At 38.2% G+C, this 26,146-nt stretch overlaps 1 protein-coding gene across 18 annotated transcripts in view; it reads left to right on the top strand.

Annotated features, from left to right (window-relative positions):
* Nucleotides 1-26,146, top strand: part of rg (A kinase anchor protein rugose) — a 395,524-nt gene that overhangs the window by 285,237 nt on the left and 84,141 nt on the right. For 4 of the 18 annotated variants that reach the window (XM_012285403.2, XM_076532113.1, XM_076532107.1 and 1 more), the window contains 30 exons: nt 1,104-1,230; nt 1,299-1,399; nt 1,533-1,628; nt 3,247-3,368; nt 3,980-4,106; nt 4,168-4,287; nt 4,511-4,657; nt 5,064-5,171; nt 6,229-6,369; nt 7,172-7,317; nt 7,491-7,704; nt 10,671-10,923; nt 10,997-11,139; nt 11,262-11,452; nt 11,519-11,627; nt 11,708-11,789; nt 11,862-12,178; nt 12,366-12,587; nt 12,876-14,550; nt 14,676-14,841; nt 14,910-15,063; nt 15,183-15,362; nt 16,280-16,420; nt 16,602-16,709; nt 16,783-16,954; nt 18,553-18,924; nt 21,107-21,237; nt 23,026-23,136; nt 24,357-24,564; nt 25,497-25,844. In XM_012285403.2, coding sequence (XP_012140793.1) covers nt 1,104-1,230; nt 1,299-1,399; nt 1,533-1,628; nt 3,247-3,368; nt 3,980-4,106; nt 4,168-4,287; nt 4,511-4,657; nt 5,064-5,171; nt 6,229-6,369; nt 7,172-7,317; nt 7,491-7,704; nt 10,671-10,923; nt 10,997-11,139; nt 11,262-11,452; nt 11,519-11,627; nt 11,708-11,789; nt 11,862-12,178; nt 12,366-12,587; nt 12,876-14,550; nt 14,676-14,841; nt 14,910-15,063; nt 15,183-15,362; nt 16,280-16,420; nt 16,602-16,709; nt 16,783-16,954; nt 18,553-18,924; nt 21,107-21,237; nt 23,026-23,136; nt 24,357-24,564; nt 25,497-25,844 — 6,532 coding nt within the window. The remainder of the gene's footprint in view (nt 1-1,103; nt 1,231-1,298; nt 1,400-1,532; nt 1,629-3,246; nt 3,369-3,979; nt 4,107-4,167; nt 4,288-4,510; nt 4,658-5,063; nt 5,172-6,228; nt 6,370-7,171; nt 7,318-7,490; nt 7,705-10,670; nt 10,924-10,996; nt 11,140-11,261; nt 11,453-11,518; nt 11,628-11,707; nt 11,790-11,861; nt 12,179-12,365; nt 12,588-12,875; nt 14,551-14,675; nt 14,842-14,909; nt 15,064-15,182; nt 15,363-16,279; nt 16,421-16,601; nt 16,710-16,782; nt 16,955-18,552; nt 18,925-21,106; nt 21,238-23,025; nt 23,137-24,356; nt 24,565-25,496; nt 25,845-26,146) is intronic. The other 14 variants (XM_076532111.1, XM_076532109.1, XM_076532118.1 and 11 more) reach the window with 10 other exon arrangements.

Here is a 26,146-nt window from a genome sequence, read left to right as displayed (position 1 = left end):
CTCGCTAACCTCCCCGGCAAACGCATCCATTGTAGCTTAATTAAAGTCCGATTCCTTTTTCAACCTTCTTCGCTTTCTCCTTTGTACTTTCTGCAATTTGTTCTGGATTTTCCTCTTTATCGATTAACTGTTTTATTCGTGATTATATTTAGGGAAATTTGAGGGGAGGATTTATATATGTATTGACTTGGGAGAACATTAAAATGTACGTTTGTGAACGTCTTCTATATTCATCATGTGTGTATGTTCTTAATGTATGTATTGACTTGGGAGAATATTAAAATGTACGTTTGTGAACGTCTTCTATATTCATCATGTGTGTATGTTCTTAATATATGTATGGACTTGGGAGAATATTAAAATGTACGTTTGTGAACGTCTTCTATATTCATCATGTGTGTATGTTCTTGACATATGTATATACATATGTATACATCCTGTATATATGTACATACACATGTATACATCTTGTACATATGTACATACATATGTATACATCCTGCACATATGCACATACATGTGTATACATCCTGTACATATGTACATACATATGTCCATACACATATGCACATACATATGTACATACATGTGTATACATCCTGTACATACGTACATACATATGTTCATACACATATGCACATATGTATGTACATATGTATGTACATCCTTGATGAACCTTCTTGAAATATGTATTGTGTTACACAGCCTTATATGTGCTAGAATGTATCGAGAATCAAGAACGTGAGGATGTAGCAATTTAAAAATATACAAAAAGTAGAAACGAAAAAATATTTGTAGCAGTTTAAAAATATAACGCTGTACATGTCTTACGATCTATAGAAGTCTAATAACCTAATAGGAATATACCTCCTGATATAGCACCCGTTTCGCTCTAATAATACCAATAACACAAGTGAATTTTAAATCAAATCGAATAGAAATTAAAAAACCTGTATACCGATAAAATTGATAAAGACCCAAATAACAAGACATGAAAGAATTTAATAAAAGTGAAGCAGCGTCAAAGAATTTGTTAGACATAGTCTTAAGAAAGTATCCTTTGATCCCAGATGCCATCACGTCACATCTTTTGAACGTTTCAGGCCGAAATATGGAGCGTCTTCATCGCTATTTTGAGGAAAAGCGTGCGGAATTTACAGGCATGTACGGATGTAAGCCTCATAGAACACGTGCTGCATCGTTTGTCCCGTGCCGAGACTGTTGTTGCAGGTAAATCCTTACACGAAGATTAACTTCGTACATTGTTCCTGTGAGATAAACATTCTTTTGTTCCATAGATCTGCTGATCGACATGCTCGGAGTGTTGGCCAGTTACAGCATAACAGTGAAAGAATTGAAACTTTTGTTTGGTGCTATGAAGGCTGTAAAAGGAAAATGGGTAAAGATAACGACGAAACTTTTTGTCTTTTTAGATCCGAGAGGAAAAGTTTTAATGGGAATACAAGTTTTTCTTTTAGCGAAAGGTGTAATGATGGGCTAAGAAATTTCTATGGTTCTTGTCTGTTCTATAGCCACGACACTCGGCGAAACTGTTAAACGTTCTTCGTCAAATGCCGCAGAGAAACGGACCTGACGTGTTTTTCAGTTTTCCCGGTAGAAAAGGATCGGTAAGTCGATTTCTCCCTTTCACCGTCTTCTTCTTCGCTCGCGATCTCCGACGAAGATGCTGCTCGATTCCGAACTCTATTAAACTTTCGATAAGAAAATTTGCCTTGTTTTACGGAACTTCCGCTTCCCGCTTAATCCGTCGAATCGAATGACGTATTGATTCTACGGCTAGGCTTATCCTTGCTGGAGAAGTTTCGAGTTATCGCTACGGTGCAGTTCAACCTTGATCGAGGGATCACAAAGTTTTTTAAACGGTTTTTAATTGACTTGCGTTCGATTATAATTTTGCAACCGTTTATTCCACTCTTTTATTTTACCGGTATTTACATAGAAACACTGGTAACGTTTTCTGATACCATTACATACATTAGGTTACATTTAGAAATTTTAAACGATAAGTGTAACCTTCTCTGATGAATGTAACTTTCTCACTTATTGTATATTTATTAAGTTTAATTAATTTTTAAAATTGTACTATATGACTATTTTAAAATTGTACCACATGACCATATCTTTTTGCCCCTCGTTTTTCCACCGTAACTGAATACGAGCGAAATCGACCCTTCCAAGCTGCATGTCAAAGGAAACGGTTGAATGAATTACCTCGACAGGGGAACAGGCCTTACTTTAGCATTGAAATAGCAGTATCCATTTCCTGTAGGAACGAGCAGATGGAAATATCGCAAAAACTCGGAATCCTTTGGCTAAGAAATCTAGCGAAACAGATACCGTTCATTTTAGCAAACATTTGTATCTATCGAATGAATTCTAGCGCGCATGGGTTATCGGGACGTTGCGATATTGGAACGTTGGAATATCGGGACGTGGAGATATCGGGTCGTGGGAATATTGGGACGCAGGGATATCGGGGCGTAGAGATATTAGAGCGTAGGAATTTTGGAGCGTGGAGATATCGGGGCGTGGAGATATCGGTGCGTGGAGATATCGGTGCGTAGAGATTTGGGGGCGTGAGATATAGGCGCGTGGAGATATTGGAGCGTGAGATATCGGCGCGTGGAGATAGTAGAGCGTAGGAATTTTGGAGCGTGGAGATATTGGAGCGTGGTGATATCGGCGCGTGGAGATATCGGAGCGTGGTGATATCGGCGCGTGGAGATATCGGAGCGTAGAAATTTCGGAGCGTGGAGATATCGGTGCGTAGAGATTTGAGGGCGTGGAGATATTGGAGCGTGGAGATATCGGCGCGTGGAGATATCGGAGCGTGGTGATATCGACGCGTGGAGACATCGGAGCGTAGAAATTTCGGAGCGTGGAGATATCGGAGCGCGGAAATATCGGAGCGTGGAGATATCGGCGCGTGGAGATATCGGAGCGTGGAAATATTGGAGCGTGGAGATATCGAAGCGTCGAGATATCGCAGCGTAGAGATATCGGAGCGTAGAAATTTCGGAGCGTAGAGATATCGGCGCGTGGAAATATCAGAGCGTGAAGATATCGGGGCGTAGAGATATCGGAGCGTAGAAATATTGGGGCGTGCAGATATCAGAGCGTAGAAATTTCGGAACGTAGAGATATTAGAACATGGCGATCTACCAATACAGAAATCTACAGTCCTCCAAGTTTCACTTTTAAACATTCACATCCAAATTGTTTCAGGCAATCGTCCTACCTCCACTCGCAAAATGGCCACACGAGAACGGATTCACGTTCACCACGTGGTTCCGTTTGGACCCCATCAACTCCGTTAATATCGAACGAGAAAAGCCGTACCTCTACTGGTAAGTGCTCTCACATCAAGCACTCTCGTTAGAACACTCTCTCGATTCGAAGTGGCTGGTTACTTTAAAAAGAATCATTTATATCACTGACCTCCGAGGAAGAAATAAGCGCGAAAATTGCAGCCTATTCGAATTTCCTCGATCAGCAGTTCGAATTCGATTGAACACAATCTAACTCGATGAAAAAAAAAGAGCGATTCCATTGGAACGACGCTTCGCGTACCAGTTTGATCGCATTCCTTCACACGGAAATAATTCGATTCCCGCACAACCGTTGTCTCCAATTACAAACAACGTTGCCGTTTCGTCTATAGGAATAAAATGGAGAGATAAAACCGACTGACGGGTACAAAGAGAACAGAGAATGGATTTTAACCGATACCCGGTAATAATTACGAAATTCCGTGGTACCGTGTGCTTATTGGCCTTCGATATTTTTTATAAAGTCCAAGGAAGGAATTCGATACTTATGTGAATTAATTTTCACCATATTAGGACGCGGTTATAAAATTTTTTTTGTGGATGTTAAATATTTTAGTTGAATAGGTGTACCTTCTAGGTATTTTAATACTTCTAGTTTATAATATGCAGTACTACTTTTTTATTTGCAGTTTTAAAACCAGTAAGGGTGTAGGATATTCTGCACACTTCGTAGGAAATTGCTTGGTCCTCACCTCTATGAAAGTAAAGGGCAAGGGCTTCCAGCATTGTGTCAAATACGAATTTCAGCCACGAAAGGTACGTTTATATTTTACATACCTCTTAAAGGATAATTTGAATATATTTTCTTTATTTTCAGTGGTACATGATCGCCGTAGTGTACATATATAATAGGTGGACGAAGAGTGAAATTAAATGTTTGGTCAACGGTCAGTTGGCTTCAAGCACAGAAATGGCGTGGTTTGTCTCCACGAACGACGTAAGTTTTACTCTTTCAACATCACATTCATAATTTATACTGTATCTATGACATTTATGTATTAAATTTCCTAATTCAATCTAATCTTGATCATCAAACTTAATTATGTTCTTTAATAGTCAAAGATACAGTAGCCTCCCGATATATTGCCGCATTGCTAATGTTACCTGGCAATATACTTGGTGCAATTTATGGTGCAATTTATACCACAAATTTCTTACAGCCGTTTGACAAATGTTACATCGGAGCTACTCCGGAAGTGGATGAAGAGCGTGTGTTTTGCGGACAAATGAGCGCCATATATCTGTTCAGCGAAGCTTTGACGACGCATCAAATTTGCGCTATGCATAGACTGGGGCCTGGATATAAGGTACAATACAAATCAGGACAAGTTTCAATAAATATAATTACTCACATTCATTTTCTTCTTTTAAAAAATTATTTACTGAGTGCAGAATTATGTACAACAAAAGTTTGCAGAAATATTTATCATAAAAAGACGTAAAATAAATCGGTTTACCATTATAAAAGATCGTTGATCCCTGCGACAATGTTTCAATAAATATAATTACTCATATTCATTCTCCTTTGTTTTTTAATTTTTTACTGCGTAAAAATTGTGCAGAATTCACCATAAAAAAACGTAGAATAAATCGGTTTACCATTATAAAAGATCGCTGATCCCGCGACAACGTTTTTGATCAAGGAAATATTTGCATGCACAAGATTACTTTGAAGTTGTACGTTCCATATTCAACATGGCGCTTTGTTCGCAGAGTCAGTTTCGTTTTGACAACGAGTGTTACCTGAATCTGCCTGACAATCACAAAAGGGTGAGTGATGAGCCGGAGCTCACGAGCATGGTGGACCAAAGTATGCAAACTGTAAGCATTTTTATTTTATTTTCTCCCCGTTTACATTTAATTTGCACACCGTTAATCACTCTGTTACTGCGTTCGAGTTCATCAGAGGTAATTACCCGAATTATCAAGCATCGAATTATTACCCAGAACGGTTACTTGTGGACGCAAACTGCGATGCACAAGTTTGTATTTATCGATCGCTTTGTTTAATGAATGTTGTTTTGTTTCGTGTCCACCTTTTTACCAGCCACGAGTTCAGTTTTTCTGCCTGGTTGCTTTTTTCTCGTAGACAGTTGCTGAATTTATTCGCCTGAGTAGATTCTTGCGAAGGGATGGCACGACTTTCTTCTGCTACCAATTTTGCGTAATTACGGGGGAGGCTGACGGTAATCGTCCCGCAAAATTAGCGTACGCAATTTTTTGAAATGTGGAAATCTGGGGCAAAGCTATTTAACGGTAGCTTTGTTAAAAGTCATGAATCTTTCATTTCCAAGATTTGGAATTTTTTGCTTTTAAATTCTCTCGACTACTTGAATTGTTTTAAACACAAAATTTACCATTAACTAAAATTAGTTAAATGCTAGCTATAATTTTATGAAATTATATTTATTAAAATATCTACAATTTTTTAACTGACATTTGCGAAAGTCGTGCACTCCCGAATTACCTGAGTATTCATTAACAATAATAATTATGTGTGTATCTGTGTGGTTTGCATAAAGCAGAAGGTTTGTTGGTAATACATGTGTATTTTACTAATTAATTTTGATCGTACTAGCTGCGGAGCAATGGGAGTTTGGAATTGATTTTAGATCTACAAAAACATCAGGAGCAGTAGCTTCGCCACAAATTATTTGAACTAAATACACGTTGAGTTTGTCTTGTGATGTCAAGCACGTTTGTGCATTTACCGCGTAGCCATCGTGTTCGATAGTTATGGATAAACTTCGAAAGTTTGCTTCGTTGTGCTTCGAACAATGTTGAAACTCGGTGAACTTTCGAGGGTTAATTATGACTTACAACGATGGAACAATTCGAAAAACAAGACGTGGGCGATGTTAATGATGTTGGTTTATAGGTGCTTTACGATGGTAAGCTGTCGAACGCGATTGTGTTCATGTACAACCCGGTGGCAACGGATTCGCAACTTTGCCTTCAGAGCGCACCGAAAGGCAACGTTTCCTACTTTGTACATACACCACACGCCCTTATGCTGCAGGTGAGATGATAAAATAGAAGTATTAAGTGTGCAGTGAGATCTGTCGAACGCTGGAGTAATGGTTTATTATATCTTGGAGTGGCACGTGGTATAGTAGTGTGTGCGGAATTACCACGCGTGGAATTATGGCGCGTGGGATTACTACACGTTGAGTTATGGCGCGCCGAATTACCACGCGTAGAATTACCACGCGCTGAATTACCATGCGTCGAACTTCCACGCGCCGAATTACCATGCGTGGAATTACCACCCGCTGAATTACCATGCGTGCAATTACCACGCGTTAAATTTCCACGCGTGGAATTACTACGCGCCGAATTACCACGCGTGGAATTACCATGCGTCGAAATACCACGCGTCGAACTTCCACGCGCCGAATTACCACGCGTGGAATTACCACGCGTGGAATTACCACGCGCTGAATTACCATGCGTGCAATTACCACGCGTTAAATTTCCACGCGTCGAATTACCACGCATGGAATTACCACGCGCTGAATTACCATGCGTAGAAGTCCCACGCGTCGAATTACCACGCGTGGAATCACCACGCGCCAAATTACCATGCGCTGAATTACCATGCGTGGAATTACCATGCGCTGAATTACCATGCGTGGAATTACCACGCGTTAAACTTCCACGCGTCGAATTAGCACGCGTGGAATTACCATGCGCTGAATCGCCACAGGCCATAATGTTAAATAGAAAGAGTTCACTATACCTTCCACAATTAGACAGATGTTATTGCACCCTGAAATATTTTTCAGAAAATATAGACTTAACCTTGCATTATCTATTTGCAGGATGTTAAAGCTGTTATCACGCATTCCATTCACAGCACACTGAACTCGATCGGTGGCATTCAAGTGCTGTTCCCTTTATTCTCACAACTAGATATGCCATACGATTGTATAGCGCCGAACGACGTTAAACGAGATCCCACGTTATGGTAAATAATTTTATACAGTGAATAAAAAATAATGTTCGAATCGGAATGAGTTAGTTTTTATTATAAATTAGAATGTTGGGTGAACGGAGTACAAATTGAATTTCGAGTAACTTTGGAAGGGGTTGAAACGGCTTTACAGTTATGAGTCACGTAACGCGAGTTTGAATTTCCAGTTCAAAACTGTTGGGGTTTATCTGCGATCTGGTGGAAAGTTCGCAAACCGTACAGCAACATATGGTGCAAAACAGGGGATTTTTGGTAATTAGCTACATGCTCCAGAGAGCAAGCAGAGACCACCTTACTACTGAAGTTCTCGCATCGTTCTTGGAACTCACTAAACATTTGGTCACCTGTCTCAGCGCCAACAGCGATTTGTTATTAAAACAGGTATCGATTAAGTCATTAGTTCAATTTTCATATCGATTAGAGTTTAATTAGAATTAGAATTAAGTATTCAGTAGAATGCGGATGTTTATGCATTTATAATATAACAGCAAAATATAAACTGCAAGATGTCATTGAAATACAAATTAAATTCTGTTGTTCACGCGATATTGCGTGATGGTTGCAATACTTAAATGTGACATACAACGATATATTTTTTAACTGATTTTATAAAAGTGTATCAACCTGCATAAACATCTACAATCTCGTAATTAATAGTATTAATAGTATTGATTGGATGTAGGATAGAACGTTAAATCGATGAAAGAGAAAGTAGAAGATTCACTAAAATTAAAAGAAATCCAAGTAGATTTGCAAAAGAAGTGAAATCATAGTTTGCACGAAAGTGGTAGAAAATCGATCGTACATTATAAAAATACTTTTACCAGATTTATTTATCAAATAAGTTAAGATAATTACATCTTCGTGCAATCTCACGTTTTTCAGTCTGCATCAAATTCGTCCTGGTTGATGAATTATCTTAACCACTAGCGTATACTAATTTAATTAAATTATTCAACTCCACAAATACCCTGAACGAGATATTAATGAACATACAATTAGAAAGTTAGGTCAGGGTTTGTACCTGAAAGAGTAGCCCCTTATTATTCGTGAAGTGTTCAAACCCCTTAGCAAATTTTTCATCGTTCCCATTTCGAGATGTGTAACCCATCCCTATCGTTTTATTTCTATACAGTAGCATGAGCAAAAGAACTGTCTTACGTCGTATTATTTTTTCTGTATGTATACCTATCGATATTTGTTTGTTTACTTGTACATTGGAGAATGGTAGGCTTTCTAGGGATAATGGTGCTGTGGGGGAAAGAGATATATTCGGTTATTAATTGGTCAATGGATGTTAGAATTTGTGATGTTTGAGGATTTGGGAAATTGCAAATTTGGGGTTTGAGAAGGGTGGAAATATTGCAATTTGAAGGTTTGGAGATTTGAGGATGTAGGGAATTGGGGGTGCAGGGATTTCAGGGTTGCAGGGATTTGGGGGTGCAGGGATTTGGGGGTGCAGAGATTTGGGGGTGTAAGGATTTGGGGGTGCAGAGATTTGAAGACTGAGGAATTTGGGGCTGCAGGGATTTGTATACTGAGGAATTTGGGGGTGCAGAGATTTCAGGGTGTAAGGACATAGACAGTGAGGAATTTGGGAGTGTAGCAATTTAGGGGTGTAGAGATTTCAGGGTGTGGGAATTAAAAGACGTAGGTATTCAGCAATTTATAGATACTAAGATATGGGGTTTGCAGGTGTAGGTATTAGTCATTTGAGGATATGATGATGTGGCTACTTGGGGCTGTAAAAATTTGCAGATTGAGATATTTGAAGGTTTAGGGTTGTAGAATTATAGAAACTTAGTAGTGTCATTGGAAGATGAATTTTGGGACTTATTCAACAATTAAAAAATTTATAAATTCAAAAACTTGACCCAAAATTGTCACAACTTAAAAATTCAAACTCTAAAAAATGATCAAATTCACACCCTTAATTTCTCCAAATCAACCAGTGCAATTTAGTAGTTTCACCATTCAAAGAAAGCCTACTACCCGCAAATGTACAAGAAGAGACCGCCCGTAGACGCTGTGAATGTTAAACGCTGTTTATAATGTACTTTTGTTCGTAAATTAGTTTGATCCGTTCAAGCATGACTATTACTCTCTTCATAAACGACATTGTGTTAATGAAATCTTTGGATCGCATGCAATCTACCGACTTTTAGGCTTCCTGATTTCATAATATGGCTACGCAACATATTTTTGTTCCCGTTAAGTCGCTTCCATATTGAAAATTTCTATCTATTATTTTGCAACGCTGATGAATATTCTCTTTGCTGTAAATCTTTCTCAGTTTTCTATTCGCGACAATGCTACAAAAAAGAGCGTACCACAAGGAATACTGTCTTTTGTTGAAACTTCTAATACTTCGCTTTATATTCTATCAAGGATGCCTATCGCCTTTGACAGTGCTACTTTTCTTTTTATATGCACAGTTCAAGTATTGGGACGTCCCTACGCGATCGAAAGCTAAATCATGAAAGAAAGGAAGATTTCAGTGTCTATACGGAAAAGATCAAGACTTGTGTGATTTATAAACGGTTTTTTTCATAAATGTTCCACATTCCTACAATTTCTGTGTGAACTTTTGGAGGATATGGATAGATAAGCTGTTACAAATAATTCTTCGTTTATGACTCTACAATTTTATAGTTTTAGAATTTTTAGAATTTTAATGTTTTTAAACATTTGATCATTCAGGTTTTAAAATATTGGAAACACTTGCAACTAGAGTTTTTCAATAGTATAACCTTGAAACTTTAGAATTGTATAGTTTTTTAAGTTCATGTCAATTCGAACTTGATGTAAGAAAAGTTACTGTATTAACAAAATCGATACTGAATTTTTAGCTAATTAATATAAATGCAAATTTAAAAAATCAAAGACCACAATTGTATTAACTGTTAATAAAAATATCTCTTAGTTTTTAAGTACAACATTTAGTTTCTTAAAAAAAAATTCTACTAATTTATCTATCCACATCTTTGTCTCAATATTGTCTTCGAAACTGATCTCGATGCATGAGTGTTCGACAAGTGTCACTCTATTCTCCTCAATCCACTTTTCTTTCCGATATTTATCACAAATCGTAACGAGGAATTTGGTACCTTGAACAACCCCATTTACGCTTCTCTCTACCGGTGTCCTTGCACAAGAACGAATATCAAGCTCCCATTCGAAGTTCCTGACAAATGTACACCATTGTAAAAAGCGCAACAACAGGAACAATCGGTTTTTATTATCCTGAAGAACGAGTGAAAATGAAGTGAACCCAGGCAGACATAGGAATTGATAAAAGTCGGCTAGATTGGTGTGTCCGAAGAACAGGCAGATCCATGGTGATGTAGTTGTTTTACTTTTCATTCCTAACATGGCAGCTATTGGATCACGTGCTTTTTAATCCCGCTCTGTGGATATATACGCCGGCGCCGGTGCAAACCCGGCTTTATTCGTACTTGGCCACAGAGTTCCTCAGTGACACGCAAATATATTCTAATGTAAGAAGAGTCTCCACAGTATTACAAACGGTACACACGCTTAAATACTACTATTGGGTTGCCAATCCACGAGCCAAAAGTGGTATCACTCCAAAAGGACTTGGTGAGTAATTTCTCATTTCAAATTAAACCGTTTACATTTGTTCATTTAATTAATCTCTTTCGATTTATTACAGATGGACCACGACCACAACAGAAGGATATCTTGACAATACGCTCTTATATTTTGTTATTTCTCAAACAACTGATCATGATCGGGAACGGAGTCAAGGACGACGAACTGCAGAGTATTCTTAATTACCTGACGACAATACACGAGGTAACTTAAAAATTATTCTTAAGAATTGTAGAATAACTAAGATCAATTTCAACTACCCATCTTTTTTGAACTACCCAGAGGTAATCACAATTAAAGTTTCGATTTCTTTTGTGTATCAACAGGACGAAAACTTGCACGACGTTCTGCAAATGTTAATATCGTTAATGTCTGAACACCCATCGTCAATGGTGCCTGCTTTCGACGCAAAGCAAGGCGTCCGAACGATCTTTAAACTGCTAGCTGCAGAAAGTCAGTTGATACGTCTACAGGCACTGAAGTTGTTGGGATTCTTCTTGAGCCGTAGCACGCACAAGTACGTGAACAAACCGTATAAATTAATTGACAATTTATACGTGCTACAAGAATGTTTCAATTACAGACGAAAATACGACGTCATGAGCCCACATAATCTGTACACGTTACTTGCCGAAAGGTTGTTGCTGAACGAGGAGACACTGTCGTTGCCAACGTACAATGTTTTATACGAGGTATCTAATTTATCGATAGTTTTAATCAGATTTCAACGCAAGATTATCCTTGCAACGATATTCACGTGTCAAATTTTCAGATCATGACGGAACAGATTAGTCAACAGATCCTTTACGCCAGACACTCTGAACCGGAGTCTCATTGTCGTCTAGAAAATCCAAGTAAGTAAACAAATTTCTCCTAGAAAATATTCCCATGTGGCATGTTACTATTCGTTACTTGTATCTTTTCAGTGATTCTCAAAGTAGTAGCGACGTTAATTCGACAATCAAAGCAAACGGAACAGCTGCTGGAGGTGAAGAAGTTGTTCCTCTCGGACATGACGCTACTATGCAACAACAATCGAGAAAATCGACGAACCGTTCTGCAGATGTCCGTGTGGCAGGAATGGCTGATCGCTATGGCCTATATTCATCCGAAAAACACTGAGGAGCAGAAGATCTCGGATATGGTGTACTCGTTGTTTCGCATGCTTCTGCATCACGCCATTAAGCACGAGTATGGTGGATGGCGCGTGTGGGTGGACACTTTGGCAATCGTTCATTCCAAGGTAGATATATTACAATTAGGACTTTAGGATACAATAATTTAGTTTAGCAACTAAAACCAATGTTTAAACTTTGGATAGGTACCATCCAACTTTTGTTATAATATGACTATTTAGCTTAGGAAATAAAAATTAATAATGTATCAACAGAAAATATCGTATATTAATGTGTTGAGTCTCGACTGTTCAGGTATCCTACGAAGAATTCAAGCTTCAGTTCGCTCAGATGTACGAGCATTACGAGAGGCAGCGATCAGATAACATTACTGATCCCGAGCTAAGACAGCAGAGGCCGATTAGTACTATCTCCGGTTGGGATCAGCAGCATTCGGGGAATAATGGGTATAATAAACCATCGCCCTGGGGCAATCAACAGAATCACGAAGTACAACACGTAGAGAGGAATTATAAGGTATAGACATCAAATTATGGTCTTGAACAAAACCGTCGCTCCCTAAATTCCTGTACCTCTATGATGTTGTATAAACTCATTAAGTAAATCAACCCTAACATGTCAGGCACTGTACAATCTTAAACTGCTAATCACTCTATAATTTTCAACTGCCAGTTACTGTACCCTACTTTGAAAACTCATATCCTACTCTGAAAGCTATTTTACATTCAATATATCTGAATCCTAACCTCATGAAAATTTGAAGTTTGTCATACATTTTAAGCTTGGATGTCGATTTGATTGCAGGAGTTTGACGCGTCCGAAGGAAACGATCGGCTGGAAGAATCTTGCAGCTGTGATTTGAACTCGATAGACAATACCGAAAGCGACAGTAGTCCCGCGATCGTGAAATCGCACAGCGAAACACTGGACACCCCGCAGTCGAGCGAGGCGATATCCCTGGACTCCAGACTGAGCGACAAGCCGGAGACGCCGACCACAGCTCGCGAAGTTCACACGGACACTCCGACGATTCTCGAAGAAGCCAACAGCGAACCAATTTCCGTGCCAACTACGCAAGAGACCAGCGAAGCGATATCGATCGAGAGTTCCAACGATTTGTACAGCGAGGTACACAAGATCGACAGTTCCAGTCCGGATTCGATGACGGTGCAGGAGGCGATGAAGAAGGATGAGGAACCATCGGAGGAGAAAGCGGAAGATACTGTCCCTGAATCGTCTCCTGTTAAGCAACCGGAAGAAAACGCACAGGTCGAAGAGGATGCCGAGCAAGAGGAGAAAGCGCCGAAAGATGAAGCAAATGTAGCTGATGAGACTTCTGAAACCCAGCAACCGAAAGAAGACAATGAGACTCCTGTTACCGAAACGGAAGAGGAAGAAACGAGCAAGGAGAAGTCTGATGCAGCAGACAACGTTACTCCGAGCGAGGATGTTCCTTCTAATACGGAAGACGACGAGAAAGTGGAAACACCTGACGAAAGTTCGACGGAAGTTGCGGTTTCGACGGAACTGGCCGACTCGGATAACGTACCGAGTACGTCTCCTGGCGAGACACCTGAACCGTTAGTCATCAAGGAGATCGAGAAACTGCAATTGGAGAACGATCGAGAGGTGATCGACAGTGATACCTCGGAAGCGTACTTGACACCGACGGAGAACCAGGATAACTTGAGCGACATAAAGACCAAAGCTTTAGAGGCGGAAAAGTCCGAGGACAATGTGGAGGACGTTCAGGATGCGGAGAGTACGGCTGTTCAGGTTGAGAATAACGAAAACGAAAACGAAAGGGAGGAAAATGCGAAGAATCCCAATTGCTCAACTAGCGTAATAGAAAGTACGGAAACCGGTGAAGAGAAGGTAGATGTAGAAGAGAAGAAAGTGGAATCTGTAGTAGTGACTAGTGAGTTAAGTAGTGACAAATGCGCCGTGGACTCTGCGACAGAGGACAAAAGTGCTGTTATTAATGATAACGATGAGAAGGTAATTGATAAACATTCAAGGGAGCCGTCCACTATTTCTACTAACGTAAGTGATAATCAGTCAGACATTCCGGTGAGAACTGAGACCGAGGTAGAGGTTACAGATAGTGTTTCTAGTAATAGCGATATTCAAAGTTCTGTAGATAATGTGACGCAAGTGCCAAATCCTAAGCAGCAAATTCCAACAATATCTACGGTCTGTGATGCTAATACAAATATGCCCGACGGTGTGCCTCAAATCGTTAGTTCTACTGTGGTTACGAGGGATAATTCGTTGTTGAATGACTTGACTCCAGATCACGTAGATACCCATCGCAGATCCAGTTTACCGACTGTACCCTCTGAGACAGCCAACGATGATAATGTTAACAGTAACAATAACGAACCTCCTTCTTTACCTGTACCCTTGCGAAAAACATCGTCACCCCAAAAGCGACCAAGGAGTGCCTCAACTTCCACGCAAGTGGATCCCAATCATTTCGGTAAGAACCATGTTAAAACTGAAATTGCATATTTCAAAAATTGATAATCACCAAATTCTCTGTGACACTATTCAGCAAAACCAACAATTACATAACCTATGAGTTTATGACCGCTATTGTTATAGAGTCAAAACGATCGAAGCAAGGTAATCCTTCCACGAGACCAATGTTTAGTCCAGGACCGACTCGACCTCCTTTCAGAATACCAGAATTCAAATGGTCTTACATACATCAAAGATTACTCTCGGATGTTCTTTTCTCGTTAGAGACAGACATTCAAGTCTGGAGAAGGTACGTAAAATAATATTTTTCTAAAGTAGTGTCCGAGCAAATTGAAAATGTGTCCATCCGTGTTTCAGCCATTCAACGAAATCAGTGTTGGACTTTGTAAACAGCAGTGAAAACGCGATTTTTGTTGTTAATACCGTTCATCTAATTTCACAACTGGCTGACAATCTTATTATTGCCTGCGGAGGATTGTTACCGCTTCTAGCGTCGGCTACCTCGCCAAATGTACGTAGAATTTTTCTCCGAGTTTACTTGTTTTCAATTATCAGATAGAACAGCATATCCGGGTGAAAGTTGTTTTTCACGGATTCGTTTTTTTAATTCGTGCTTGGATATATTCATAGAGCGAATTGGATGTAATTGAACCAACTCAGGGGATGCCAATTGAGGTAGCAGTTTCTTTTCTGCAAAGACTAGTCAACATGGCTGATGTACTTATCTTCGCCAGCTCTTTAAATTTTGGTGAACTGGAGGCTGAGAAGAATATGTCTAGTGGCGGTATTCTAAGGCAGTGTTTACGACTGGTTTGTATTATCGTCCACGTAGTATTTTAATTTCTTTTTCTAAGACAGATACACTATGATTATAGTCCCAGTCACGATATAGCGAGGTCATAAATTGTACTGTCATTCAGTACATAGACTCTCAAGATTGTTTCATTTCAATAGAATGCTTTAAAGTTTGCAAACTTGAAATCTTGATGATCTTGAATTAAGTTTAAACTGCTTTGCGACCACATTATATTATGACAGAGATTATGTCACATGACACAACTTCTACTTTACAATCTTCGTGATTTTCTTCAAATAATATTTATCGTGGAAAATTGAAAAACATTGATAGATCAAAAGTCATCAATGTTTAGATTACACTGACGAATTCTGTGACAAGTAAAATTTATTGATAACACACACACCATGGGTTGACCTTGTCTTTCGATACCTTTGCTAAAAGAATAATTATGTTCTTCTTCTCTATATTTTAGAAAGACAAGATTTACCTATATTAGGTTTATCATACACATATTATATAGTATGCTTCGTATGAATTTTTTTACATGTGTGTATATATATATATGTGTTTCATAGTATGATAGCACATACAACCTAATGAAACTCTACATATAGATTATCAAGAAAAAAGTAAAATTAAAACACCGTCTACTAATTGATGTAATTCGACGAAAAGTTCACAGATCTATTCACAAGTCATATAGAACTTTCACAACAGAGAATCACACATTTCAGACAAGGAGCGCACTAAAAAGATCCCAACACTACTGTAGTCCATAAACAGACTCTTATTAATAGAATAGTTCTTGAGACAGCAGTGTGTTAAATAGTTGTAACATTTTTAGTTTCTATATGTACAAGATAGAACTTCAACATGTACGTTTACACTGTGTTTTTTGTTATATTCATCTGATGAAATGCTTCTATAGGTCTGTACATGTGCCGTTAGAAACTGCTTAGAGTGTAAAGAACGTGGCAGATCGTACAGCATGTTAGGTCGGCAGATTGGTACTAGTAATAAATCACAGCACATACAGTCTCTTATACGAGGAGCTCAAACATCACCCAAGGTATGTTTCATCCGATCGAACTTAATTTATATAGACAAAATGTATTTACTGTCATCGATGCTGACAAAACTACACGCATTGTGTATTTATCAAAAGCCATGTCATATAGAAAATAGCATTCTCAGTGGCTATGGGTGTTAGTTGTTCACAGTGGGATAAAGTGTAGTTTCTGTTTTTGTAGAACATAGTGGATAATCTGGCACATCAATTAAGTCCTGTAAAAGACCCTGAGAAATTGCTGCAAGATATGGATGTGAATCGTTTAAGAGCTGTGATATACAGAGATGTTGTAAGTATATTACAAACAGTGACATAAATGTGAATTGCATATTGGCAATAAAAATGTTTAAATTTTGTTTTAGGAGGAAACCAAGCAGGCCCAGTTTCTGTCCCTCGCTATAGTTTACTTCATCTCTGTACTAATGGTATCAAAATATCGTGATATACTGGAACCACCAATATCGCAACGTCCACCAAGTCCAGTTCAAACGATACAAACTAACGGTGCTGGTCTAAGACCAGGTAGCCCCTCAGGTAAGATATACATCATTCTATAAAATCTATTGCGATAAAATGACACAGCATAGATTACCAACATCCGATGAAATGTTGATAAATGTTAGCTTTATCGATGCAGATATAGAATTGTAAATGAATCATGAAGGAGCATTGATGACCAGATTTCAATATAAATAACGAAAGTAATAATAGTTATCATTTGCAGGGATCAAAACAAATGTTAACGAAATACACAAAGATTATCGAAGTTGATGTTAATATATGCATGTTCGATTTGAAACATATATATGTGTTAACCCTAACAAATTTTACACAGTTTAACGAAAACTGATTAACGTCAATGATATTCAACTGTTACTTCAAAACTCTTACATGTCAGATATGCATTGCTGCATTAAAACTAATTAATAACAGAACTACATTTTGGTGTATTTCACATGTAACACGATGAGCATGATTATGAAGCAGCATGTTTTTCATGATGTTTATGCAATTCAAATATAATTAGACTTCTCAGTGAACTAAGTATAATGAAACTTGAGTTTCTGAAATACAAAACATAAGCAAACATATGAAAAAGTTTCTTATATTGTACTTATCATCTTAAAATTCAATAATGTATAAATGAACATAATCGTTTTAGTTCTGAGCGAATCAAAATTTTACATATAAATGTGTTCACAAATATGTAGCTACTATGGAACACCGTGCACTTTAACTGTGTAGCAGCAAAATAAAAGCAGCACACCACACTAACTATAGAGCATGTTCAATTGCACCGTATGAACTATTGTTATATGTATCTGACAGTGAGAGTTTTGATGTTTGTTGAATGTATCAGCACTTTTTTTTGAGTTTAAACATATTTTTATCACTGTTACTTTCTATTATAACATTTACTTGAAACAAAAGTCTACGAAAAGTTTGTTATAATGCAGGCAGAATATGCTAATTGTTATATGTCTTAAATGGTCTTTTGACTCTCTGATGCTCCTAAAGTCAATATTTTAAACAACACAATAATTTAGTTCCTAGTGAACGTTTGAAGTGTTTATCCTTACTGAGTTTCACTCTACTTATATTTAAAAGAATAATTTGCAGTAATTTTTCAAACAATTTGACATGATAAATGAAAGACACACTCTATTAAAGACGAAGTACAAAACTACTGAGTATAAGTATACAAATTTAGAGTTTAACTATGTATATAAATTTGACTGCAGATAAAAGACGTACAATTTTATTGCATAGAAATGAAGCCCATCGTTGCTGAAACCAAAAATAAATAAAAATGGACCTAATACACGTTCGATGACATACTTAATATTTCATGTAACAAGACTGTATTTTAGATATCAGAAACCCAAATCCCTAAATCCCTATATTTGTAATATTCAATACGATCCAGCAGTGGTTCGGTCTCTGTAGAACATTGCTCTCCATATTATGCGAAGACTGTATTCGCTAGTACAGTAATGAATCGTAGAGCTTGAGTTTAGCCGCTAGAGTGAAACCCAGTACAAAGCTGACATAGAAATAAAATGAAAAGAGAAAAGGCACGAAAGAAAGTGTACATCCAGAATGGTGGTAACGTGGTAAATGTGGTTCCTCAGCAGATGGGAATGGTGGTGGAGGAGGGCGGCCCCTGTTTCCACAGTGGTCTCACCACGTGTACCCACAGTTCCTCCCGGGATCTCACCCTAACGCCAATGCGAATGCCAATGCCAATGCCAACCACCATATGAACCAGCACCACCACCAGCACCCGCTACCGGCTGCCAGGCACTCTAATCGCCAGCCCCCCTCCAACTATTATCTCCCGAATCACCACAGTAATCATTACAACCATCATCCGAATAACCATAACTATCATCGTCATCATCATTACCATCATCACAATAACAACAATCACCATCATACGCTTCAAAAGCATATCGATCAGCCCCGAAATCTCTGTCATAGAAACTCCGGTGTTGGTCTGCAAGGTAACTCGATTGCCCGAACGTTGTGTTCCACGGAATGCTCCACTTTCTTACTTTACTTTCGCCTGCTCGATTTTTACCTGTCGCATAAAAGCGGGATTTCCTAGAAGGATATTTACGAGCATTTTCTGACGAATAGGTTTTGGTTTTTGGAATATTGGATGATCGACAATGAGGTTCAGAAAGGTATATGTAGTTTAGACGCTCTTTAGGAGAAGTGTAAGTGAGGCTTCTTTTTATACTGAGGCTTTTTAACATTTTAGTGTTATCAAATGTCCAAGTATATTGGCTTAACAATTTTTGAAGCTTGGCTCGTGGATTCCAAGTTCTAAATTTCTCTCTAAATTAAACAATTTTCAAGCTGCTCCCCAGGTCCAAAACTACTATACTTCAGATTTCTCAAGTACAAAAATCTTCCAAGTTCCAAATCTTCTAAGTTTCGAAATTCCCAAAGTTCCAAGCTCTCAAGTACTAAAACCTCCCAGCTTGAAATCTCCCAAGTTCTAAAGCCCCCATACCTCAGATTTCTCAAGTACAAAAATCTTCCAAGTTCCAAATCTCCTAAGTTTCGAAATTCCCAAAGTTCCAAGCTCTCAAGTACTAAACCTCCCCAGCTTGAAATCTCCCAAGTTCCAAACCTCTCACTCTTAGAATCTTTTAAATTCCAAATCTGCCCTTTTACAAATTCCACAGCTCCCAAGTTCTTCAAGTTAAAATTACACCGTAGAGAAGTTTCCATTGTACAATAAAAATTCGTCAGGATGCGTGTGGTGCTTATAGAAAATCCCGCCTTACTCGACCGCAAATGAACTATCGACACCATTTGTTTTCGCGTTTTCCTTCTTCCTCGGTCTTGACGCGTTGATATTTCTGTCTGCATGCTATCGTTCACCAAGGGCTCTTTCGCGTAATTACTGTCAGAGTAATTTTCGCGTATCTGACTAAATCGTAACTGACAAGGATTCATGATTCACCTTTCCAGAAGTATTAGTCTAAACTCGAGCTTCTGAATGCTTTGACGTTGATATACAATGTTCCCTTTCATTTCTAACTTCCTTTTTAGTTATGACTACTAACTATTGAAATTAACTTGATTAGAACAGAAAGGTGAATTTTATGAATCTCCATCGATCGAATTTCGATCATTCGCTATTTGACTGTACACACACATACACGTGCACGTACATATACACACAAGCATCGTTTCAATTTTTATTTGGCAAATTTTTCTTTTCACTGGATTTTTGATAGACTTGTGTTGCAATAAGTTTCTTGAAGATTACATGAACGTTTGCTTGCAAAAGAAGAAGACAAAGATTTTACAAGAAGATGTATACATTTCCTTCGAGTGTATATAATACATTCGTTGCTATTTTCAATGGACATGGCGAATGTTGTTCGAAAGCTTGGCGCACATAAACCGAATGAATATGCACAACTTGCGTATGATCTGCAAGTACCAGCAAGTTTGCATGCCCGTTCAAAGTTGTAATCCAACTATGCAAATTTACGTAACTATGTTAACGCCGTTAACAGGGTTCGCTAAGCGATAACACTTGCACCATTTTGCTGTTCGAACTTGTCCAAAGTAATACGATGAAGCGCTACGAGAATATTACAAATTTTAAGTCATACGAAATCTCTGCGAAGCAATTGATGCATTTGAAACATTTCTTAAGATTTTCTTATGTTTACTGCAGTTAAGTATTTTATTCGTGATAACTGTTCGAAGTGAGAGGAAGGTTTATGATTTTGATACAGTGTTCCTCGAATTTCGAATGGTCAAACATTTATGAATGCGTTGAATTATGCTTCGTTTGTTCCTTTCCGTTTTGAGTTTCTGCACTACAATGCATCTCCTTTCCTAATGCGATCGACGTGCTGTTATATCAATAAATATCGTGATTGGGTGACAACTACCCTTACTCTTTCTTGAGAGCATCGTTCTAACGTGGGGTGTTGAAGATCAAAATTAAATAGAAGCAAAACAAGTTTACAGTAATAACAAAATTACAGTAATACCTGTAGTACCATAGCAAAATATTTGACAGTAAAAATTGTAAGAACCAAGAATTTTTAACTAAATTGTTTGACCGTCGATCGCATCGTCGTTCATGTCAGCCTGCTTAGCAAAAGTTCCCTCGCGTCCAGAACACATTGTCACGTGCTCAACTTATGTTCCCAGGAAGCGGAGGTATAATGAGCCAAGCTGGTTCTCAGGACGACGGTGAATACGAGGTTATAATCGTCGACGAGAACAACTCGTCGATCCTGGCCGATCACGACGTGACGTCATCGGGTCCACCCTCGACGAAGGTAAGTGACCACACAATGTCCCATTCGTTTTACATCTCTTCGATAAGATCGAATTTTTATCGTGCTTCATTGAAACGTGCAACGTAAAAGATCTACCTGTGCGTACATCGGGATTAATTGATGCATTATTCTCAGGTAAAAAGGTCTAGCGATTCTCTCCTCGGTATTGTCCGTAAACGAGGACAATTGTCAAAGTTTCATTCGAAGATTTTCGATAAACGAAACATGGGTGCTCGTTTATTTGTGACTATATGAAACTGCATGCGATTTTCTATATCGAGTAACTTACGATATGTGTTTCCCGAAGAAAAATTTGAGAACCGTTTGAAAATCATGATTTTATACATATATATATTGTGTTGTATATATTCGATCATTTTCGACAATATTTTGCACCTTTGTCACGCACGATTCTGATGAAATCGGCACTTTTGGCCTACGCGATACGCTTTGCATACGTTTCTTCAACTATCACTTTTCGATTCTTCTTCTGTCGATACTTCAGAACCCAATATCCACGCCGTGGGTATTTTTAATATCCAGTATATCGAAACGTTTCATTTAAACAGCGACCAAGAATTGCATGCATCCCGAGTACTGATAGCTTAACACGTTAGAAGCCGTGGCTTTTAATAAAATTTTCAAAAAGTTTCTACTAGATTTGAGAATTAAGCTATTTCTGACTTTGTGTAATTTCTTTGACTGCGGCATTTAACGTGTTGATAACGAAAAGTAGATCTTTAACGATGGAAGTAAAGACTTTAAAGAGAAGTTATAGAGGTAGCCTTTAAGTAGTTCTATAGATTAGACAACCCCGAAATAATACTTTGATCTAATTGTGTAATAGCTCCTATTTAATCCAGCATGTAGTGTTCACTTTAATACGATACTTAACTTTGCTCCTCGCACTTGAGTAGATCACAGTAATTATTCGGTTATACTTAAAGTTTCATTATCGCACGTGAAGTTTATTAAGGGGATAAAAATTGAAGGACCAATTTTGAAATTAAATGAAGAAGGAAAAAATTGTTAAAGAGTATCAAAATCTTGTTTCAAGTAATTAAGATTGTAATTCCAATGGTGGCCACTGGAAGCGTTGTACTGTATTCACAGCTGGTAAAGAAGAAATTGACAGGAATAGGGACTCTGAGATTTGTTAGAATTAAACTAAAGAAGTATTGGATTATGTTCAATAATATTGGATAATACAACATCATAATTATACTAATAATAGTCATAATTATACTAGTGAAAGACTTTTTTAAACAAAGATGCCATTTTCTTTTCCTTAACTCTCGCGTACATCACCAGATAGCGCAACGATCTGAAAAATTAAACTCAGATTTCAAAATTGGTTTTCTATGATTGTCCTTTCAATTATATTATGCTGATAAAGAACTCCTTTGAATCGACGTTGAGTACACAAATATTTAAAAAATTATATCATTGTGGAATATGAAATTAAATCCTTGAGACCTAGCAAGTTATTTTGACAATAACTAAAATATAAGTAAATAGAATTAGAAATGGTGGATATTTGATGAGTTGTAAATTATGTAGGTGTGTACCTATGTACCTCGCCAAGAGTAATTTTATATTTGTGTTGGTAACGTCGAATTTAAAGGAGTAAATCCGTATGTATTTTCCCATAACGACTACAGTAGGTCTATCTTGTAATTTCGCGGTTCTATAATTCTGTGAAGCATGCGATACTGTTACTCTCGAATTTTTCTCATCGTTAACTTCCTCTGCTTGCATTGCTATGCGTACTAACTACTGGTTCTGAAGGGAGGTCACAGTGGTGTACCTCGGCCACGGACCATTCTCGAGGATTACACCTCGTCAGAACCAACGCTTGGCTCTTCGACAAGATCCGAACCACTGCCACGAAATATCCAGGTAAAATTTCACTTTCAGTTAGGACACCGAAGAAAGATCTTAATTAAATGAGACATCTTTTCTCTGTACGTTGACCGAATTATCTATCGACGATCGTCCACGTTTTGGGAGCGTTCGAAATACGTTTTCAACCACTACTATTTTATTTTTTTTTTTTTTATTGAAAAGCAAGGAGACATCGACGGCACGTAGGAATCCATTCGGCGAAGATAGGAAACAACCTGTAAAGGAATCAAGTCGTGTTTCTCTTTACGATGTTTATTCACGTAAACTTTTTCTACGTAGCATTGTTTCGTTATGACGGTGATGAACGCAGTTTACACGGGTACACAAGATTGTTCGAACAATGTGTTCAGAATTTGAGTATACACCTCTGCAAAAAATTTATTGCCTCACATTTTTGTTAACATGAAGAGTCATCGTCGGAGAGTCAATTTTATTTCATTCATTAAAATTTGTTTTCTTTTTGAACCAAACTGACTATTTGAATATATACAAAAGATCTTAAAATTGCATCTGAAAGTACTTAAAACCTAGAGAAATTTCCTATCACATCAAACCTGAACTCAGGAAGAAAATCTACACCTAAAAAATATCGCCAGACGCACTTAGTTTGTTGTAAAGTAAATTCAGAATTTTAAGCTTGAGTTTAATAATGAAGTATTATATATAATTTTAATAAAAGAATAGTGAAAAATTCAGCTGAAATTGTTCGAACAGTTTCGTGTAACGGTGTAACAATTGCGATGCTCTCCGTCGTAACCCGAGAATCTAAGAAGCTTTTATTCCTTGTTTACTAAGTATTAGGTGATTGTATTTTAGTGGTGTACGATTAATTGCATGATGTCAGGTAAATGCATAGCACGCGAGACTTAATCGCAGAGTATACCGTTTGATTCCTACAAGTAAACGTTCCTAAGACTGTTATAGAACTTAACGATTAGTGTGTTGAACGGAAGCTAGGCTTTCGTTAGAGACAGTATTCAGTATCGTAGTTAATGTAGCGGTAGTTCAGATAATCTTGATTTTAAAGTAACCTAATCGAACACACATTTCGATACACTTTCACATGAATCTTTACATTAAAAATGGAAAAGAATTCTCTTGACATCTATTTCATTTACGAAATCGTGCTGAACTCGTACGTGTACATTTTTTTAAGCTCGAGCTCGTTCATTCGTGACTTCGATTTGCATAACGTAAACTATACTTTCTCTTAGAGCAACGACTCCAGCGAAGAGACGGTACATAGAAGCAATATTACCGCTGACCCCAGTCCGTCTGAGGTTACCACGGATAATGAAAACAAGCACAACTCCTCCGAGGAAGCTTGGACCGATGTGAACCTCAACGAGGATGGAGATACTATCCCCATGACGAATCAGAGGGAAGACCCGCGAAATATTCACAATATGACTCATTCTCGTGGTGAGAATTCTTTCTTTCGTGTGGAGAAAAGTAGATATATATCAAAGGAATATGTGGATTTTTAGACTTCCATACAGATAGATTCTTATATCTTAGAATCCCTATATCTCAAGGACCAATTCAAGTTCTTTGAGTTCTTGGTCCAAGAGATCTATGTCCCAGGATCACTATTAGTTCAGATTCTAGGATTTCAAGGTTTCTATGTTCTGAGATTCCTATATTCCAAAATACCTACATTCCCAAATCCCTAAGTCCCCAGATTCTCACCTCTTGGAATCCCTACAATTCCAAATTTCTATAATTCCAGATCTCTACATCTCTAGATCTCTACTACCCCAAATTCCAGCGTTTCAGAATTTCTATTGTCCCAGATACCTACACTCCTAAATCCCTACGTCCCCAGATTCTCACCTCTTGGAATCCCTACAATTCCAAATTTCTATAATTCCAGATCTCTGCATCCACAGATCCCTACTCCCCCAAATTTCAGCGTTTCAAAATTTCTATTGTCCCAGATACCTACATTCCCAAATCCCTACGTCCCCAGATTCTCACCTCTTGGAATCCCTACAATTTCAAATTTCTATAATTCCAGATCTCTACATCCACAGATCCCTACTCCCCCAAACTCCAGCGTTTCAGAATTTCTATTGTCCCAGATACCTACACCCCTAAATCCCTACGTCCCCAGATTCTCACTTCTCAGAGTCCCTAAAATCCCAAAATTTCTATAATCCCAGATCTCTACATCCCAAGAGTCCCACCACCCCAAATTCCAACATTTCAAAAATTTCTATCTTCTCAAAGTACCTACACCCCTAAATCCCTACACCCCCAAATCCCTACCCTCCTAGATTCCAACACCGCAAATTTCTACACCCCCAAACTGACACCCTAACCTCCCACTAACACCAAATATTTTTAATTTGCAGGCGACATCCAAGACAACGAAGGTAACGTTCTGGAGCAAGAGATGCTCGGCAACGCGGAACGCGGAGAGAAACCATCGGCGGAGATCTCTGTAGTCCGCGTACCGGACAGACTAGTGATGACTTCCGCATCGCCGAGACCCGATGATCTACCGATCAAAAGCCTGGTCGATCATCTGCCGGTACCGACACCATCGCGCGAAGCGTCCCTCACGCAGAAATTAGAAATGGCGCTGGGCTCTGTATGTCCGCTTCTCAGAGAAATCATGGTAGATTTCGCTCCGTTCCTATCGAAAACGCTCGTCGGCTCTCATGGACAGGAATTGTTAATGGAGGGAAAAGGTAGGGGTCGTAAGTAACTGGTGGATCGATCAACTTGCATATTCAATGTATGTACGCTTTTTAACATTGGTGCAAATGTTTTTGAACGTCGGGTTTTGTTGGTGTTCGGTGGCGCTGTTCCTTGTTAGTGGCGAGAATGTTAAATATTTGTAATATAGCAAAATGGCGATGTTGGGAAAAATTATCAATCGTGTATTGGTATTTTTATTATTGGTCTGGGGTATAATTTTTAAATTTGTGAATTTGGAGATGTCTCAGTTGGTATATTTGGAAAATTGTAAATGTCTTCTTTGGTATATTTGAACATTTGT

This window comes from Megachile rotundata, chromosome 5 (genome assembly GCF_050947335.1).
Source record: "Megachile rotundata isolate GNS110a chromosome 5, iyMegRotu1, whole genome shotgun sequence".
Taxonomy (NCBI): Eukaryota; Metazoa; Arthropoda; class Insecta; order Hymenoptera; family Megachilidae; genus Megachile; species Megachile rotundata.
This window is presented reverse-complemented; position numbering and strand designations above follow the sequence as displayed.